General features: G+C 46.8%; 1 protein-coding gene across 5 annotated transcripts in view; it reads right to left on the reverse strand.

The window, feature by feature from the left end:
- LOC110532095 (helicase ARIP4) overlaps positions 1–19,991 on the reverse strand; it is a 70,026-nt gene that overhangs the window by 4,012 nt on the left and 46,023 nt on the right. For 4 of the 5 annotated variants that reach the window (XM_036988009.1, XM_036988008.1, XM_036988006.1 and 1 more), the window contains 17 exons: positions 16,859–17,087; positions 15,770–15,906; positions 15,466–15,597; positions 13,491–13,723; positions 13,046–13,228; positions 12,693–12,826; positions 11,716–11,909; positions 11,023–11,365; positions 10,610–10,787; positions 10,259–10,471; positions 9,939–10,057; positions 9,506–9,621; positions 5,489–5,588; positions 5,052–5,257; positions 4,268–4,443; positions 664–860; positions 28–431 (listed from right to left, as the gene is read on the reverse strand). In XM_036988009.1, coding sequence (XP_036843904.1) covers positions 28–431; positions 664–860; positions 4,268–4,443; positions 5,052–5,257; positions 5,489–5,588; positions 9,506–9,621; positions 9,939–10,057; positions 10,259–10,471; positions 10,610–10,787; positions 11,023–11,365; positions 11,716–11,909; positions 12,693–12,826; positions 13,046–13,228; positions 13,491–13,723; positions 15,466–15,597; positions 15,770–15,906; positions 16,859–17,087 — 3,294 coding nt within the window. The remainder of the gene's footprint in view (positions 1–27; positions 432–663; positions 861–4,267; positions 4,444–5,051; positions 5,258–5,488; positions 5,589–9,505; positions 9,622–9,938; positions 10,058–10,258; positions 10,472–10,609; positions 10,788–11,022; positions 11,366–11,715; positions 11,910–12,692; positions 12,827–13,045; positions 13,229–13,490; positions 13,724–15,465; positions 15,598–15,769; positions 15,907–16,858; positions 17,088–19,991) is intronic. The other variant, XM_036988007.1, reaches the window with a different exon arrangement.

Genomic DNA, 19,991 nt, shown 5'->3' on the forward strand with positions numbered 1-19,991 from the left:
GACCAAACGGGTAGAATTTATACTGACTAAGAGTTGAGTTGGGATTGCTACTTTTGGGTGCAACGGCTGAGTTCTCCTCCCCTGCCTTGAGCTTGCTTGCAGCACGGATGGCAAAGATCCTCCCGTCACAGGTTCTGATGTAGGTCCCTTTAGTTCCTCTGATGACGTGGATGCTCTCTCCTGCACTGATCCTGGCCTTGACATCAGTTGAACTGTTGGTTCCTGGTATCACGATATCTGTGGTGGTGACGATCTTCTGGACGAAGACGCCTGCCTTCTGCAGGTAGTTGACGGGAAAGCCCGAGCTGGAGTCGGAGTCTGCCGTGGAGGCGGAGGCATGAGACGCCTGGCGAGGCAACATGGGAATTGGAGTTGACTGAACGGGGCGGACGCTGGCCACGGGCTTCTCATCTTGGCGAGGGGGTGGGCGCCTGAAAGGGTGGTGGTGGGGGGGGGGGGTCAAGGGAGAGGAAAGATGAGAGGGTGGTGAATTGGCAGTCCAAATTGAGGGTGGAGGGTTAAAAGAACAGTTTAAAGGAATTAAAAACTTGGTATCACATTGACTAAGCAGCTGTAGTATTGTATAGTATATTCCTGAGAAAATAGATTGTTCGGGTGAAAACAGGAACTAAGAGAATGTCTGTCTTTGGGGGACCATCTCACCAGTTGCGCTGGCTGAAGGCAGGGATGTTGGTGAGGCTCTGGTCGCTGGCGGGGTAGTAGTGGGCGTAAGAGGGCCGCGTGTAGGGCACCGACGCACGCTTCTCGTCCTCGTAGCTCTTTTTGGCAGCCTTCTTCTCTGCTTTAGTGAGCTTCATCTCCCGCCGGTCCACCAGGAGAGAATCGTGGTGGAAGGGTTGCTAGAGAGACCGGCATGGAGAGTAGTTTGAGTAAAATGATAATTATATCCTGAGTGTACAAAACCTTAGGAACACCTTCCTAATTGTGAGTTGCAACCCACTTTGCCCTCAGAACAGCCTCAATTCGTCAGGGCATGGACTCTACAAAGTGTTGGAAAGCAATCCACAGGGATACTGGCTCCAATGCTTCCCACAGTTGTGTCAAGTTGGATGGTGGACCATTCTTGCGACACACAGGAAACTGTTGAGCGCGATTTTTTGTTTTGTTACAGTGTTGCAGTTCTTGACACACTAAAACCGGTGCGTCTGGTACCTACTACCATACCCCGTTCGAAGGCATTTAAATATTTTGTCTTGCCCATTCGCCCTCGGAATGGCACGCACACACAATCCACGTCTCAAGGCTCAAAAATCCTGCTTTAACCGGTCTCCTCCCCTTCATCTACACCAGGGGTCGGCAACCTTTCGTGTGTGGAGTGCCAATTTACAATTGATCCTACCATTTTTAACGCCCTGCGTGCCAGTTATGATTGTCATACGGTGCATTACAACTAAGTGTCTATTGAATGTCTAATTTGCCCACAAAAACGGAAGGATTCCACAGCTCGCTAAACAGAGGCACTGTCCATTAGCACCACAGGCTTGATTTTAGAACACAGATTCTCTTGATACAGTGACACGGGGTGGCCAAGCTCATCTTCAAAATCAGCTCTGCAAAATCTTTTGTCTCCCCACCATAGCGGGGGCACCGGCAGTTGTAATAGCGAATATGTTTTTAAGAAAAGCGACACCGCTCTCCTCAAAATGATCTGTGAAGGCTTTTGTCTCATCTTCCCCTTTAGTAGTATCAGGCATGGGTCCGAGACAAAGCAGCTCCTCGCGTACCTGCTCTGAATCACAGTATCTTTGCAACAACTGCCAGACGTGGAACGTTATTCACATCCACTCTCATCAAGAGCCACATAGGTGCATTTTGTTTTGTTTTTAAAGCAACAGTTTGCTGCTGCTATACATTTTCAACAGTCTCTGTAACGCGCCTTTCAACAGTTCTGACAGACGCAGGCATGTCTTTGATCTATGAGATGATTGTGTCTTCGTTAGGGAATCCATCAAATAACGCCTGCGAACTGCTGAGGAACGCCTCCACGGCCCTGCATTCCTTCAGCCGTGTCCCCCTCACCCGTGACCTTTTCCTCATGTCTCGTTTCAAAATGACGTCGTACACTTGATGTCCGACAAGCAGCAGTTTTACAACACAGGGGCGCAAACAGACCGGTCCTTCAGTAAAACGTATCCATATTCCTTAGTCCAAGAGGTAATACATGAGCAGACACCTGCCTTATTTTTCTTTGCTGATGACATTTTGCACCCTGAACTTTTTTTGAAATAACAAAAGAAGGCTTGCTAGCTGATAGCCACGTGAAAACTAATCTCTCGTCTTCAGTGCTGACTTGGTTTTGAATTTGGCGGGAGAGGCGAGGCGGGTCATCTTGCACTGAACTAATAATATGAAACTCCTGCAAAATCATGAAAGCCCATTGGCTAAATCAGGATTGACATACCAATGCAATTTCAATTATCTTCTCCAGTTTATAAAAAAAAATGTAATAAGTGAGAAAATAAACGTCAAGCCAAGGCTTAGCAAGCAATGTAGAATAAAACAATGTATCCATTAATTTTTTTATTTTTTGGGGGGTGGCCAAAGCAAATACCCTCACGTGCCATGGCTGGCACGCGTGCCTTAGGTTGCCAACCCCTGATCTACAGTGATTGAATTGGATTTAACAGGTGACATCAATAAGGGATCACAGTGTTAGACTGACCAGGTGAATCAAGGTTGTCATGGAAAGAGCTTGCTTTGTACGTTCATTATAAATGATAGAGGTTATTTAACAGTTGGGCACCAAACCCATCCCATATGAAATAGTGAACTCTATTGTAGTTCTTACCTTGGTGACCAGGTGTGGGTAGAGTGTTTAATAGGGTATGGTGTTTATAGATATGTACAGCGCCATCAGAAAGTAATCAGGTCCCTTGACTTTTCCCACATTTTGCTAGGTTACAGCCTTATTCTAACATGGATTCAATAGTTTTTTTTTAATCTCGTCAATCTACACACAATACCCATAATGACATAGCAAAAACAGGTTTAGAATTTTTTGCTAATTTATATATTTTTTAAAATATTACATTTACATAAGTATTGAATACCTATGTAAATAAGGTAGTTCTGTTCATTTTTAATAGATTTGCAAACATTTCTAAAAAACTGTTTTCACTTTGTCATTATGGGGTATGTGTGTATAGATTGCTGAGGATTTGTATTTATTTAATCCATTTTAGAATAAGGCTGGAATGTAACAAAATGTGGGAAAAGTCAAGGGGTCTGAATAGTTTCCGAAGGCACTAATATATATTACACACACACACCTAAAGTAACAGGGTTGACGATTTAATCTCAAATTAGCCATTAATCTCCTTGTGACAAGGGGAATAAAAGCTTGTCATGTGTAACAAGCAATTGAAGGGAATGCAAGATTCACAAAAAAAGAGCAAATTGATTTAAAAAATGCTACCCTGTATATCTATGGGTAACGTGGTTGCCGTGTAACGCTAGACCCATTCAGTTTCCACCACAAAACCTGTTACTTGAACCGAACTCTCATTTTAATATGGTGAAACGAATCCTTAAATGTTTTTAACATCTAATAGTCAAAGCATAGTGTAAAAGGAGGTGAGCCGGTTCTACTCTTTTTGGGCATTTTAAAATGTTGTTGTTGTTTTTTTTTATACCTTAAAATGAATCACTAACCACATTCAATAAATGATAATCTTCAGCAATTACTTTGTCAAAGCAACAAAATAACTAGGGCTTTACAATGATGGTGAAAACTTGGGAGAAATGTTGAGATTAAGTAGATCCAAATCTTCCTAGAAGTCAGAGTGCACAGATCTATCTATTTATCTAGTGTAGTTCTAACCTTGGGGATGAGGTGAGGGTTGAGCTGGCAGGCCTGTCTGATGTAGTGTGTGTACATAGATGATCTGTTACCTTGGTGACTAAGTGAGGGTTTAGCTGGCAGGACTGTCTGATGTAGTGTGTGTACATAGATGATCTGTTACCTTGGTGACTAAGTGAGGGTTTAGCTGGCAGGCCTGTCTGATGTAGAGTGTGTACATAGATGATCTGTTACCTTGGTGACTAAATGAGGGTTTAGCTGGCAGGCCTGTCTGATGTAGAGTGTGTACATAGATGATCTGTTACCTTGGTGACTAAGTGAGGGTAGAGCTGGCAGGCCTGTCTGATGTAGTGTGTGTACATAGATGATCTGTTACCTTGGTGACTAAGTGAGGGTTTAGCTGGCAGGCCTGTTTGATGTAGAGTGTGTACATAGATGATCTGTTACCTTGGTGACTAAGTGAGGGTAGAGCTGGCAGGCCTGTCTGATGCTCGCCTCCATCTCCTGGCGGGACTGCAGCTGCACCTCTGACACGTCAGGCTCCTCCTCCACAAAGTGCAGCAGAGACTCCACCTCCCGCCGTGTGAACGACAGCATGGGGTTCAGGTCATCCACCACTCGGTCTACAGAGAAGAGGGATTGAGGGAAGGAGTCAGTCTACTACACCAATACAGAGAAGAAGATTGTGCGCCTTCAGACCCTCCCTGGGTGCATAGGACCATCAGCAGCTAAATGAAAAGGCATCGGCGTGCGACATGAAACCTGGCATACAGCAAACCCTGGCTGTGTATACAAATGGAATAAACCAGGTGTTATTTTTCAACTACAATTCTAAGAGCGTGGGCCTTCTCTGTTTGTGTGTACAGCAGAGCTGAAATTGGAGAGGGTCGATGCATCGTGTTTAAAAAAAAACCAATTGCGTCAAAGCACTTTGGCCGTGGTGCACGTGAAGTAGAGTAGGGATGCAATGGAGTGCACTTAGCCTGAGAGGAGTCATGACTTCGCAGAGTCCGACAGAGCTCAGAGGATGTAGTGTGTGCTAGTGAAGTGGACTGGCCGGATGAAGTGCAACTAGCAGGGGGGGCTTGGGGTAAGCGTAGACTCTGCAGTACCGATAGAGGTTCACGCAATAGTAAGCCTAGTAGACTCGGCAGGCCAGTGTGTAGTCCGTATGTAGTCAGTATCTATTCTATTCCATTCTATGCGTTTGTTTGGTTAGCTGGTTACTTACCAGACATGCCCTGCTTGGAGATCTGTCGGTCGTAGATCTTCTTCTCCAGGGTGAAGTCACAGACCAGGCGGAAGATGTGGCAGGGTTTCTTCTGGCCGTAGCGGTATACTCTACACACAGCCTGGGCGTCGTGACAGGGGTTCCAGGAGGCATCGAAAACCACCACGCGGTTAGCCCCGATCAGGTTTACCCCCAGGCAGCCAGCCCTGGGGATGGGGAGAAGCACACGTCACTGACCTGATGTGTATGTTTTGTGTGTATACGACTGTGTGTGTGTGAGACTGTGTGTGTGTGAGAGAGTGAGTGAGTGAGTGTGAGAGTGAGTGTGAATGAGGGATTGTGTTTGTAACGAACGTGGTTTCTAGTGTGACTGTACAGAAGCAGGATGATAAACAAATGATCATTATTTCTGCCAGTGTGTTCCTGAGGTCTATTACCTGGTGGAAAGCAGAAAGACCAAAGTGGAGGTGTTGGACGGGTCGTTGAACTGGTTGATGAGTCTCTCTCTCTCGGAGGCAGATGTGCTCCCATCCAGTCCTAAAGCAAGGAACCATAGAAAGAGTCATTCCCCGGTCTCCAACACGCAGGCACCAAGAACAATGGAGAGATACCAAAATAACCAGCAGGTGGCGATAGTCAATGTAAGTCAATAGGAAAATCGTCAGCATGGGTTGGAGAGGCTGAATAACACATGTGTATAGCTACAGTAAAATATATCACTGGATAAATGGAGTCAGGGAGATGTGAAGACAGCAGTGGTTGAGACATTTAAGGCAAATGTATTAAAAATTAAAAACGGAAATATCACATATACATAAGCTTTCAGACCCCTTTACTCAGTACTGTGTTGAAGCACCTTTGGCAGCGATTACAGCCTCCAGTATTCATTGGTAGGACGCTACAAGCTTTAGTGAGTTTCTCCCATTTTCTTTGCAGATCCTCTCAAGCTCTGTCAGGTTGGATAGGAAGCGTCGCTGCACAGCTATTTTCAGGTCTCTCCAGAGATTTTTGATCGGGTTCAAGTCCAGGGTTCAACCTGGAGCAGGTTTTCATCAAGGATCTCTGTCATTTTCTCCGTTCATCTATCCCTCAATCCTGACTGGTCTCCCAGTCCCTGCCGCTGAAAAACATCCCCACAGCATGATGCTGCCACCTCCATGCTTCACCGTAGGGATGGTATTGGCCAGGTGATGAGCGGTGCCTGGTTTCCTCCAGACGTGACGCTTGGCATTCAGGCCAAAGAGTTCAATATTGTTTTCATCAGACCAGAGAATCTTGTTTCTCATGGTCTTTGAGTACTTTAGGTGCCTTTTGGCAAACTCCAAGCAGGCAGTCGTGTGCCTTTTACTGAGGGGTGGCTTCCATCTGGCCACTCTACCATAAAGGCCTGATTGGTGGAGTGCTGCAGAGATGGTTGTCCTTCTGGAAGATTCTCCCATGTAACCAGAGGAACTCTGGAGCTCTGTCAGAGTGACCATCGGGTTCTTGGTCACCTCCCTGACCAAGGCCCTTCTCCCCCGATTGCTCAGTTTGCACGGGCGGCCAGCTCTAGGGAGAGTCTTGGTGGTTCCAGACTTCTTTCATTTAAGAATGATGGAGGTCCCCGTGTTCTTGGGGACCTTCAATGCTGCAGAAATGTGTTGGTACTCTTCCCCAGATCTGTGCCATGACACAATCCTGTCTCGGAGCTCGACAGACAATTCCTTCAACCTCATGGCTTGGTTTTTAATCTGACATGCACTGTCAACTGAGGGACCTTATATAGACAGGTGTGCGCCTTTCCAAATCACGTCCAATCAATTGAATTTACCACAGGTGGACTCCAATTAGTGGTGTAAGGGACCGTAGTTACTCCGTGGCCCGTACGGTTCGGACGCGGTTCGGCACGCACGGGAACCCAAAGTTTAACCATCAGTGTGAAATACTGTTTTACTGCCGTTGTTACTTTTTAAAGTAATAACTCCCTAAACCTCGATGCAGAGTTGCAGTGAAAAGACAGAGACAAGACAGATGCCGTGTTTCACTCTGAAGACTGAAGGTTGAGTTGATACTTTTTCTTTAAAGGCAGTTGCGTGTACTGTTCACGTGAACGGGGGCATGTTGAATCCCAACGAATCAATCCTGGATGCTCGCGTTGTAAAAAGTCACGTAGAAAAAAAGCCGTGGCTAGCGGAGGAGCTGAAGAACTGGCTTCATTTAAGTCTCATGTATGGGAGAATTTTGGCTTCCCTGTCAAATGTGACGTGACGTCGGAAGAAGGGTGGGTGTGTAGGCATTGTGCCACAAGAAAGCCGTATGATCATGGAAATACATCGGGCGGGGCCACACATTTAAAGCGTCGTCACCCTGGTGTGTCAGTGACGGGAGCCAACTCAGCCAAGAAGACAACAACTTCTCACCGTGGCATTTAAGCTCTTTGCTGCAGATTCAGACCGGGCTGAAGCCATCACCAAATCTATTGGGATGTTTGTCGCTGCAGACATGAGGCCATACGCTGTTGTGGAAAACAAAGGGTTTAAACATATGGTGAAAGTGCTTGAGCCACGCTACGAAATCCCCTCGCGCACCGCACCCACTTCAGTATGAAGATCGTGCCAGATCTTTATGAATAGGAAAATATCAAAATTGTCTACGAATTATCCAAGGCATCCTCTGCTGCCCTCGCCACAGACGGGTTGACCTCCAGGGCAACGGAAAGCTATGTGACTGACTGCTCACTACACCACAGAGGAGTGGACCTCCAGGGTAACAGAAACCTATGTGACTGTGACTGCTCACTACACCACAGAGGAGTGGACCTCCAGGGTAACAGAAAGCTATGTGACTGTGACTGCTCACTACACCACAGAGGAGTGGACCTCCAGGGTAACAGAAATCTACATGACTGTGACTGCTCACTACACCACAGAGGAGTGGACCTCCAGGGTAACAGAAAGCTATGTGACTGTGACTGCTCACTACACCACAGAGGAGTGGACCTCCAGGGTAACAGAAATCTACATGACTGTGACTGCTCACTACACCACAGAGGAGTGGACCTCCAGGGTAACAGAAACCTATGTGACTGTGACTGCTCACTACACCACAGAGGAGTGGACCTCCAGGGTAACAGAAAGCTATGTGACTGTGACTGCTCACTACACCACAGAGGAGTGGACCTCCAGGGTAACAGAAAGCTATGTGACTGTGACTGCTCACTACACCACAGAGGAGTGGACCTCCAGGGTAACAGAAAGCTACATGACTGTGACTGCTCACTACACCACAGAGGAGTGGACCTCCAGGGTAACAGAAATCTACATGACTGTGACTGCGCACTACACCACAGAGGAGTGGGAGATAAAGTCCGGTGCTACAGACAGGCCCCTTCTATGAGTCACACAGGCACAAATCCTGCGCAGGTACTGCTAGGAGCAGTAGCAGAGTGCAAGCTAGAGAGGCCCGATAGCAATATCCCAACCACCAAATAAATGCAGTGATAGAGGCTGGACTGGGGCCACACATAGCTTTCTTTGCACATGTGATCAATTTAGCATCCCAAAGGGGAATCTCAGTGAACCAGATGGACCGCCCCCTTGGGAGGATCAGGAACGTGGTTTCCTCTTTCCACCGAAACACAACAGCCGCTCATGTGCTTGAGACCAAGCAGGAAATGTTACAGCTACCGACCCACAAGCTCAGACACCATGTCACAACAAGATGGACCTCCACTTATGACATGTTGGAGAGCTATCTTGAGCGGCATTGACAGACAAGACCCTGAAAAAAACATTAAGACATCGTCACCTTGTCTGATGATGACGTGAAAGTGGCAGAGGAGGTCCTCCAGGAGCTCAAACCCCTCAAAACTCAACCCTATTGAGCACAGAAACTGTCTGTGTCCATGATCCTACCTCTGAAAACAAGGATTCTACAATCCGTGGCCCTAAGTGAGGAATGGCGGCACAGTCACTAGAGATGTCAAGGCTGCCATTAGAGAGGACCTGAATGCCAGATACCAGCACAGTTATATTTGTCTCCTCTTTTTCTGTTGCTGATCCCATCCGCGACTCAAAACCGCGATCCGAACCGGGAGCTTTGTGATCTGTTGCACTAACTCCAAATCAAGTTGTAGAAACAGCTCAAGGATGTTCAACGGAAACAGGAGGCACCTGAGCTCCAGTTTGAGTCCCATAGCAAAGGATCTGAATACTTATGTAAATCTGTCTTTTCTTAAATTTGCAAACATTTCTAAAAACCTGTTTTCCTACTTGGTAATTATGGGTTAGTGTGTGTAGATTGATGAGGAACATATCTTTAAAAAAAAAATATCAATTTTAGAACAAGGCTGTATGTATAACGTAACAAAATGGGGAAAAATGGGTGTGAATACTTTACGAATGCACTGTATGTATGCATGCATGCATATGTACACACACAAAAATACAGTCATGGGAAGCAAAAATAAAACATACTGTAGTAGTTGTGGTTACGGAGCCAGTTTTGGTTGTGGCCCTCTCTGGCACTGCCCGCCGGTATGGGCCTCTTGGCCAAGAACTCCTCGATGACCGAGAGGGTGGACAAACTCTGGCTGCAGGAGACATAGTGGAGAGGGCGATACGGTGAGGAGGGGTCCTTGGAAATTACAGTCAAACTAATTAAACCAGTTGAGATTAGGTTTGTCCGTCTATATATGCTGCCATTTCACATTTACGTCATTTAGCAGACGCTCTTATCCAGAGCAACATACAGGAGCAATTAGGGTTAAGTGCCTTGCTCAAGGGCACAGACGCTAGGCTACCTGCCTGCCGGTTCAGATTTTTCATGGCTAAAAGAAAAACGTGTCAAAACTTAAGATCAAAACAGTAAACAAAATAGTCAAACGTGAGGTCTTGTTTTTGTGCCGACCTGAAGACCAAGATCTTGTCTCCCTTCCTGACGCTCTCGTCGATCAGGTGGAACAGCAGAACCATCTTAGCAGAGTTCTCCAAAATCCCTGGCTTATAGTCAGACATGATCTCCTTCGCCTGCAACAGAGAGCGAGCGAGGGAGATAAGTCAGTACAGTGTAATTGTAGTGCACAGGTAATAACCAGTTTTCACTGAAACCTATGCTAAATGAGCAGTCCTCAAATTGTTTCCCAAGCAGCATACATCCACGATGACAACCAACTGCCACTTAAACGGAGTGGAAAACCAAAGGCTTGGCAGTGAAGTGTGGCTGCGTACCCATTCGTAGGTGATGACCTGATTGGCCTTCTCCTGCAGAGCGTTGAGACTCAGCCCTCCGATGCTGTTGGGGTCCTCCGGAGTCTTGCCCTTCTGGTTGGGGGCGGGGCAGCGATCGTGGCTGTTGGTGATGTCATCCAGGTCCAGGTCCTGCTCATTGGCCAGATTCTCCTTCTGCAGTGCCTCGTACAGCACGTCTGTGTGGTTCCAGATCTGGTTGCAGGCAAACATTACTACAATATTAGGATGACGTCTGAATGAAAATGTGGACATGTATACAGAATATAATATACATGTACTTCACAACGGTTTTTAATTCCTGTGCATGCCAAAACAGAGACACACACACACCTTGCAGCAGACGCAGAAGGCCTTGAGTGGGTTGAGGCTGAGCCAGCCGCTGTTGCCTGCCTCTCTGAAGCGGTTCATAAATTCTGTGTAGAGGGCCCTCTGCAGGGGCGACAGTCGTACCAGTATCACGTGCTCATCCTTGGAGGGGAGCTGGTCTCTCAACACGTCATGACCACGCCTGGAAACAAACACAACCCGAGTTAGACCACAAATATCTCTGTGGGTCTTCACGTTCACGAACAAACAGAACCTGACTACAACTAGAATCTCTATTTGAAAGTGCTCTTTAGTCCAGGAACAGACTTCATCTGGGAAACTGGCCTATAAAGTGTCCCAGAAAAGAGATACTGCACTAGCATCAGTTAATGTGGGTTCTAACCAGCTGCACCAAGCCAGAGATCTCTCAGTCTCACCTCTGCACAAAGCCCTCCAGCAGGCTATGGAGGACATGACTTCGGTATCTCATCAGTTGGACGTCCTGCGGCGTGCTGTCCACACACTGCCCGTTCAGAATGGGCCTCTCAAACATGTTACTGAACTCCTGCCTGGTGCCCAGGAAGTCAGGCCTGACAAAGTCCACCATGCACCAGTACTCTATCAGGTTGTTCTGGAGGGGGTATCCCGTGAGGACCACACGCCGCCGGGTACGGATGTTCTTCAGGGCCTGCGAGGTGCTGGCGTGGCAGTTCTTAATGCGGTGGCCCTCGTCACAGATCACCAAGTCCGGGCCGGGGCGAGACAGGGCCTTCTCTATGCCTACAGGAGGGTAGAGGACAAGAGAGAGGGGGGGGGGGATGTCACGTTAGAGCCATTTCGGGTACAATGGTAGCCCTGAAGATGTGTATGTAGGAGTACGATCCAAGCAATTACTTTATGTTCAAATTCATCTATGTGACTCATGTTATCTGAGTCACTCATAAATGGCAGCTATGAGTCATGCTAAAGTGACGGAGCTACTGTGTGACTGTTATCTACAGTAACATGGGTTCTAACAAAGGGTGGCACATTAGATCGAGAAAAAGCCTGGTGTGCAGATAGCCTTGCGTTGATGTAAGAAAAGCTGCCATGGTCTGAAACGTGCAGACCGTGCCCTTTGACCTACTGACCTTTGAGGAGCTCCTGATGCCGGTCCTCTTCGTCCAGGTCGATGACCACCGGTCCTTGGGCCTTCTTGGACTTCTTCCGGCCCGCCACAAAGCTCTTCTTCAGGGACAGCAGGCGATACATCTCATATCCCATCAGGAGCACGCCGCCGTCCCGCGACCAGTCAGAGATCACCTGCGCTCTGGTGGTCGTGGTTCTGAGAAAAGAAGGTGACGGAACGCACACAGAAAGAAAGAGAGCACAGAGAGAGCAGAGAGAGACAGAGCAGAGAGAACAGAGGAAAAGAGAGATAGCACATCAGTGACAATGTCCGACACATAACAGCACAGCCATTTAGACACATTTAAGTAGACTGGAAGTAGTGACACACTTGGGCGATAGAGGAGTCGTGTTTGTGCATCTATTTATGAAATCTTTTTTTTCTTTTTTTTTTTAACAAACATTTCCCTGGTTCCTGTACAGTCGGGATCATTGACTGATAACTCTGCAACACTGTGTGGTTTGTCTGATGAGCGCGGCCAGGCTTACAGAGAGACTTATTAACACATGGGGGAAAAAAATGATAGAGCCAGATGCCAAAGACTCGGCTTCACTTCACTCACAGAGAGGGAGGGAGCGAGGGAGGGAGGGGTCGATAGAGGACAGGATGAGGAACAGCAAGAAAGGGAGAGAAAGAGAGGGATGGAGCAGAGGAAGCGATTAGGTCACTGGGTCAACTGCTATGACAAGTCTGCAGGAGAGCAGTAGTGTGTGTGTGCAATGGAAAGCCACACACTTGATACACAGCAGTGGAGTGCTAGAGCCATATCTTAGGCAGTTGTGTGACGCAGAACACTTAAGCAGAAGCAGAGCGAGGGCTATGAGTGAATCATCTCTAGTCCCGCACAAACACAAAACCATGATCAAGCCTAAGGCGCCTTCAGCTTTTAAAGAGGAGGGAATGGGAGATCTCCGTTCCCAGAGAGGACGGGAAACTCACTTGTGCTCGTCGTTCAGGATGTGGACCTTGAAGGTGCGCGGGGAGACCTGGGTGGGGTCCACGTCCACGGGTAGCGCATCAAAGGTCGGGACCCAGAGGTTAAATTCGGCCAGCCAGTTCTGTAGCGTGTTGACCTATTTAAAATATATATAGAGAGAGAGAAAGAGTGTGAGAGAGAGGAAGAGTAAATTCTCAGTCAAGAAACCACAAGCTACATCCGGTATGTACGCAAGTAGGCATTTCACTGTCAGTCCACCCCTGTTGTTTACAAAGCATGTGACGAATAACATTCGATTTGATTACAAAGGGAACACCGAACGCAGAGAGAGAACAGAGTACAGGAAGTCACTCACAGGCACGATGGCGAGCACAGTGTGGGCCTGGGTGTGTCTGAGCACAACGTCTATGAAGGAGATGACCTGCAGGGTCTTGCCCAGGCCCATGCTGTGGGCCAGGATACAGCCGAAGCCCCCGCTGCTCTCATAGCGCTCCAGAGACTCAACCAGGTTGTCATAGAGGAAACGGATCCCACCGATCTGACAGAGAAAAGGGCGAGAGAGAGAAAAGGGCGAGAGAGAGAGAGAAGTGGGATCATTAGATTCAACTCATTAAAGTTGTTGCATTTGTTTGACTGCATTGTATACAATGGTTCGTCTCCATGGGGTTTCCCCAGAGACAGACAAACTTAATTGAAAGTGCTTTTTAGGCTTAATATGGATCAGGGAAACGGTCCCTATACTAACTGCTAGGCTGCCTGTGTTAACGAGAAAATCCATGTCTGTACTGAGTCAGTTGTACCTGATGAGGTTTGACGACCCGGGCCAGCTGAGGGGAGAGGAACAGGTCTGCCTCCTCGGTTGGGTGGTTCAGGTTGACCAAGACACGCCCCTGGGCGTCCGGTTGGTTCACAGCGTCGTTTGCGTGGGCGCCGGTCGCCTCGGGTGCCGCCGACCGGTCCTCCTCCTCCTCATTGGTGGACTCGCTGCTGATCTGTAGGGCGTCGTCCTCGTCGGAGCTCAGCTCGATCACGTCTACGGTTGAGAAAGGGAAAAGAAAAAGAGGGACACAGTGTTTTTGTTAGTATTGTAGATGGAAATGGAGAAACAGTTAATATATATCTACATCAGGGATGGGCAACTTGGCAACCGGGGAGGGGTCCATTGATCATCAGTGATATTAAAAACGTCACCCGATGGAAAAACGTGTAGAATTGCAGGAAATTATCTTTACAATGTCAGGAGGGGGGCCGCTAAAATGTTTTGCTGGTGAGCCTCTGTGGCCCCTCATGATGAGTTCCGTTTTTTTGTGGCCCCCACCCACATCAAAGTTGCCCATCCCTGATGCATATAATACCCCGTTTCCATTGCATTGTGCAGTTGTCTTTTGATCAAAACAGTCATTTTGACCATTATGTTACACAATACTGCTTAGTATACGGGGCGGCAGGGTAGTCTAGTGGTTAGAGCGTTGGACTAGCAGCCGAAAGGTTGCAAGTTCAAATCCCCGAGCTGACAAGGTACAAATCTGTCGTTCTGCCCCTGAACAGGCCCAATAGGTCGTCATTGAAAATAAGAATTTGTTCTTAACTGACTTTCCTAGTTAATTAAAAGGTAAAAAAAAAAATACAAATAAACTAAATATTATATATTCGATTCAATAATTAGTGTTTCAATAACACCATTACTCCAAAAGATGGCATGTGTTTTCACAAACTCTATGAAATGAAAGTAAAAAAATAATAATTCTGCCATTTATATTTGTCTTCGTATCTTTAGGTAAGCAAATCTTAAAAAAAAAAAAGTTCCCACCTGACCTGTCCTCGTCTCAAATAGCCACGTCAAAATCGGTTTGCCCCAAAAAATAAAGATAATATCCATAGCTTCTAAATGGCTCTCCACGTCATCTATATTGAGTAACGTTTGAATAAGTAACGTTCCTCCATGCCACATCTGAAGTCTAACACACGTTACTTATCACTTAATATAGATGACGTGGAGAGCCATTGATAGAGGGCTTATATAAATCTGGTGAATAGGTGGTTATACAAGTTAGATTATAGTAGTGGAGGACGGTTTATATAACCCTGGGCAGAAATGTCACCGCGCTGCCTGGGCTGAGGCTGGCTGGCACTGGCATTAACCAGGATTAACCAGCTATTTGCGCCATAAACCAACTTCCAGTTCTGACATTGTCACCTTATCCTGCCTTCCCTCTTACGCAGGACCCAGCAACACCAGACCGGTCTCTGATGAACCCCCTTCCACCCCGCTGGCTTTAATTGGGAACGGATCTGTTCGGTGTGGATCTATACCCACAAGCAGACTGGTGTGTGTGTGTGTGTCTGTGTGAATAAGTGTCTGTCATGGCCAGCAGAGGAAAAGCACACGATGCCCACCAGAGCTTACATAGTTCTATACTATAGCGACTCTCCTTCTCTAGCCAGCTAATCCATCTAAGACTGCTCAGAGCCGGTCCCAGTCGATAACTAACCCATGCGATCTTGAGCTAATTTCATGAAGCACTTTCATAAAAAGTACACTCTACAGCGAGACCATTTCCATTACTTGACACACAGTAAGTATCTGACCCACACAAGGTAATTTCTGTGTATAAGGTATAATGAGTGACATTGAAAACCTAGAGAAACGGGTCATAACATTACCAAGCATATCAAACATGTAAATCTGGCCGCCTGGCGCAGGAGGACCACAGTCAGTCTCCATTTTAATGAGCGATACTAAAAATCGGTGTCTCATAGTGACTGGGGTCTCACCTTGTTTTGGGGCGTGTGCTTCTGTGATCAGAGCCTTGGAGTCGTCCTCGCTGACATTAGTGCTGCTGTAACTGGTGCTCAGGCATATCACATGGTCCCGTTCGGCCACGCTAGCAGACACACTCTGATCTCCTGGAGGGGACAGAGGCAGATATGCAGTGGTTAGTTACCGGAGTGGGTTTAGTATCAAGTCAGTACATTGACATTATGATATGTTATATTTCAATACAAATACATTTCTGATTTGACACAAACATTTCTGATTTCACCCTCCAGCTATCAATCATGTGTGTGTGTGTCCTACCTGGAGTGTACTCGGGTAGCAGGGGAACGGGGAAGTGCCCTTCCTTCCTCTGCTGCTCCAGCCTCTGCCGCCTCTCTAGCTCCTCCAGCTGGGCAGCTTTGGTCACCGCCTCCAACTGGTGCTCCCTCAACAGCATTCTACATCCCAGAGAGACAGAGTAGAGAGAGAGAGAGAGAGACAGAGTAGAGAGAGAGAGAGAGAGACAGAGAGAGATAGAGAGAGACAGAGAGAGACAGAGAGAGATAGAGAGAGAGAGAGACAGAGAGAGAGAGAGACAGAGAGAGAGAGAGACAGAGAGACAGAGAGAGAGAGAGACAGAGAGACAGAGACAGAGAGAGACAGAGACAGAGACAGAGAGAGACAGAGAGACAGAGAGACAGAGAGAGAGAGAGAGAGAGAGAGAGAGAGAGAGAGAGAGAGAGAGAGAGAGAGAGAGAGAGAGAGAGAGAGAGAGAGAGAGAGAGAGAGAGAGAGAGAGAGAGAGAGAGAGAGAGAGAGAGAGAGAGAGAGAGAGAGAGAGAGAGAGAGAGAGAGTAGAGATCTCAGAATAGGCCTCAGGCATCCATCTCTGTTATAGGGCCAACAGACTGACTAGAGTGTGCCAGATTGCATGGGGATACAGTACATTACCAATGCTGTATGTGTTTAGTGCAAACTCGGCACTCGGGACAAAAAAAGGTTAATAAATAAAAAAAATAAAAAATGTGGGGGTCCGGAGGACAGAGTTTGGGAAACGCTGGTTTAGAGTGTATTTGTGTGCATGTCTGTTTATCGCCGTATGGGTATTTGTGAGTATATCTGTCTGTGTGTGAGAGAGAGCTTTAATAATGTAATAAACACTTGGGAAATAATCCCACTCATGGCAGCGTGGTTGACTTGTTGCCAGACTGAGTAATACAGAGATCTTCTTCATTCACGAGAGAAAACCAGCGAGACAGGCTAGAGAACACTGGAGAACACAGCTTTAGATGCCCTACGTGTGCAGTAGGGATGATTAAGATCACAAGGGAATTAATGGTTGAATATCACTGTTCATTGAATCTTTGAAGTTGGTTAAGGGCCTATATTGGATGTTGTAAGAGGTCATACCTGATGTTCCTCCTCATGTGTGCGGGTTTGTTGGAGTAGGAGAGGGAGCTCTTTTTGGTTTCCCTCAGGGACCGCGAGGGGGTTTGGCTCTCGGGCCGTGAGGACGGTCGAGAGGGGTGGGTCGGCGTCTCCCCCGAGGGTGAGGTAGATGGGGCAGTGCACTGCCATCTCGCAGAGTCCCCTCCCTGCGCTTCATTCTCCGAGCTGAAGGGAGCGCTATGAGGCTGGTCTGTGGAGAGAGGAGGGAGGAGATCACGATATGCAAGATGGAAAATCAAGGAAAATGTATGTCGATTGAACACCTAGAAAGGCATGCTGTATAACAGGGCATGGATTTCTCCATCACTGAAGGAGTGGTATAGACTGATTCGAGAACAGTTTCAAAAAAAGACCCAGAAGGATTTATATTTAAGATCCATTGAGACAGTAATCCTTTGTGTTTAGGAGGGAGTAACTTGGCCAGAGCTGGATACGACTCTGTCTGGCCCTCATTCCATGCAGACAGGAGGCACTCTGGACTAGATCTGAGGTGCTTATGTAAGTGCTCATAAACATGGAGCACTTATGAAACACTGAGCGCTGGTGCTGGGGTTATGGGCAGGGGGGCTTTTGGTGCTTCATGGACAGACCAGTTTAAATCACCAGCTTTGTCAGTCAAAGATACTGCCCACATAAACAGCCCCCCCCCCCCTCTCAATATGAACCACATACATCTCAACTGTCTCATTGTAGCCAACACTGACAGGCCCAATCCAACCCAATACAGCTCAACCCAGATCCACCTAACCAAGAGCAAAATAGACAAAGCAAATACAGTGCCTTCAGAAAGTATTCACACCCCGTGACTTTTTTCATTTTGTTTTGTGTTACAACCTGATTTTGAGGAGGTAGGAACACCTGGAGCTTGTTGTTTCATTGTGGTTGCATCCAAAACAACACCCTATACACTGTACCTTGGTCAGAACAGCACCCTATACTCTGCACCCTGGTCAAAACAGCACCCTATACACTGCACCCTGGTCAAAACAGCACCCCATTTTCTTTAGGAATACAGTGAAGTAGAAGTTGTCAAAAATATAAACAGTATAGTAAAGTATAGATACCCCAAAAACTACTTAAGTAGTACTTTAAAGTATAGTTACTTAAGCACTTTAACCCAATGACTCAAACCGGTGCACCTGGCATCTACTAACATACCCTGTTCAAAGGCACATTCATATTATGTCTTGCCCATTCACCCTCAATGGCACACAATCCATGTCTCAAGGCTTAAAAATATTTCATTAACTTGTCTCCTCTCCTTCATCTACACTAATTGAAGTGGATTTAATAAGGGATCATCAATAAGGGATCATAGCTTTCACCTGGATTCGCCTGGTCAGTCGATGTCATGGAAAGAACTGGTGTTCCTAATGTTTTGTACACTCAGTGTACAGAGGTTACTGAAAGGTTGGGCGCCAAACCCTTCCCATATGAAATAGGTAATTAAACCATTTAGGGATACGCAATGTAATCCAGAAGATTGTTTAAAGTTTGTGTAAGTCTACTTGTTGTATATCTGGGCTTTGTCCCTCCGTTACAGCCCCTGTAAAATTACAGACGTCAATTCTCTCTGGGACAGATCATAGCTTCAAATTACCCTCCTGTAGGAAGCAAACCCTTTGTCGATTGCCAGGCATTTTATCAGTCCTTGCTCTACATCACCAGTAACTCCCCCCTCCCTGCACTGGGTCAAAGGTTAAAAAAAGGGAAGAAAACAGACTGAAACAGAGATAATTCAGAAAACAAATGTTTTCTGTTGCATGCCTTAATGAATATGACCCTGGTGTTAGGGCCAGGGCCAAACCCATACAAAAGGAGACTTACAAAAAAAACATATCTTTCAAAAATTCATGAAGGTTACAAGGGTTTGGAGTTGTTAGCGTCTTCCAAAATCATGCATCGACTTGGTAACAGCAGAGCCTTGCTGTTTAATATTTATTTTGTGCGTGCAGCAAACGGTGAGTGGCATTTTTGAGTTACTTGTATAACTTTATGAGCTGGTAGGTCTGTCCTGCAAATAGTTTAGGCCAGAGACTGTATAACATGTTAACCCTGCCCTCGTTAGCATTTTTTTTAAATGGGGATTTGACATGTACTTGTTAGCATTGCTAACCTTCAGATTACAGATGCTAAGTGGGGTTTGAAAATTGTGCCCCTAGTGTTCAGTGCCGGTATTAACGAATATCCCAGGATGGCACAAGGTCGGTATGAAGGTATGACAATCTGGATACCTCCCAAGCCTAATGTGCGTGACCGGTGTAGTAAGCATGTTTATGCAATAGCCGGCACTAAGCCTATTAATAGCTAGGTCAGCTTTGATGATCAAGATCCTCAATTACCCCAACCCTCCTGCCATCAAGACAAAACCCATTGGCACCAGGGGGGGAGGGGGGGGGGGTAGTGTGGGATGGTAGGTTATGTTAAGGCTTGACCATGTAGACCAAAGCCTCATCAGGCCAAGTTAAGCTAGCCGGCATCCAAACATGAATTTTAACAGCGTCACTATATCGTTAAGCGATTCTGGATTAGTATTGCTATAGGAGCCTCTGACCAGGTGAGTTGCCAGTGGACGCACACACACCTTGAGGAGAAGGTCAGCACTGTCCAACCAAACAGTGGGGACACAATGTTATAGTACACAACCCAACGTTACATAACCAAAATAAGTTCCATTCTCCCAACACAGGAACCAGGAAACAAAAAAAACAACTTTCTGAATGGTACTGAACAAATCATGGCAATACACACTCTCTATCTCCCCTGGTTTCTGTGAGCAGGGACGGAGTGGACTAGCTCCATGGCAACGACACTACACACACACCGAGCCGTGGCAGTCGTCCAATCATAATAGCCAGTGAGTTAAAAGGGGCGGTGGCGTCGCGTGACACTGTAGCACGACAGACTATTACTACACAAGGTTGGGGAACATAATACAGGGATATGGGTTAAATCCAACCCCCCCCCCCCTCAAACTCAGCCGTCCAACCCGAGTAATCCTATTAGAGGGAGGGGCGGTCTGACAAAGGACTGCTGGGATATCAAATAGTAAAACAGCCATGGAGTGAAATGAACCAAGGCAAGGAAATGAACC

This window comes from Oncorhynchus mykiss, chromosome 9 (genome assembly GCF_013265735.2).
Source record: "Oncorhynchus mykiss isolate Arlee chromosome 9, USDA_OmykA_1.1, whole genome shotgun sequence".
Classification (NCBI taxonomy): domain Eukaryota; kingdom Metazoa; phylum Chordata; class Actinopteri; order Salmoniformes; family Salmonidae; genus Oncorhynchus; species Oncorhynchus mykiss.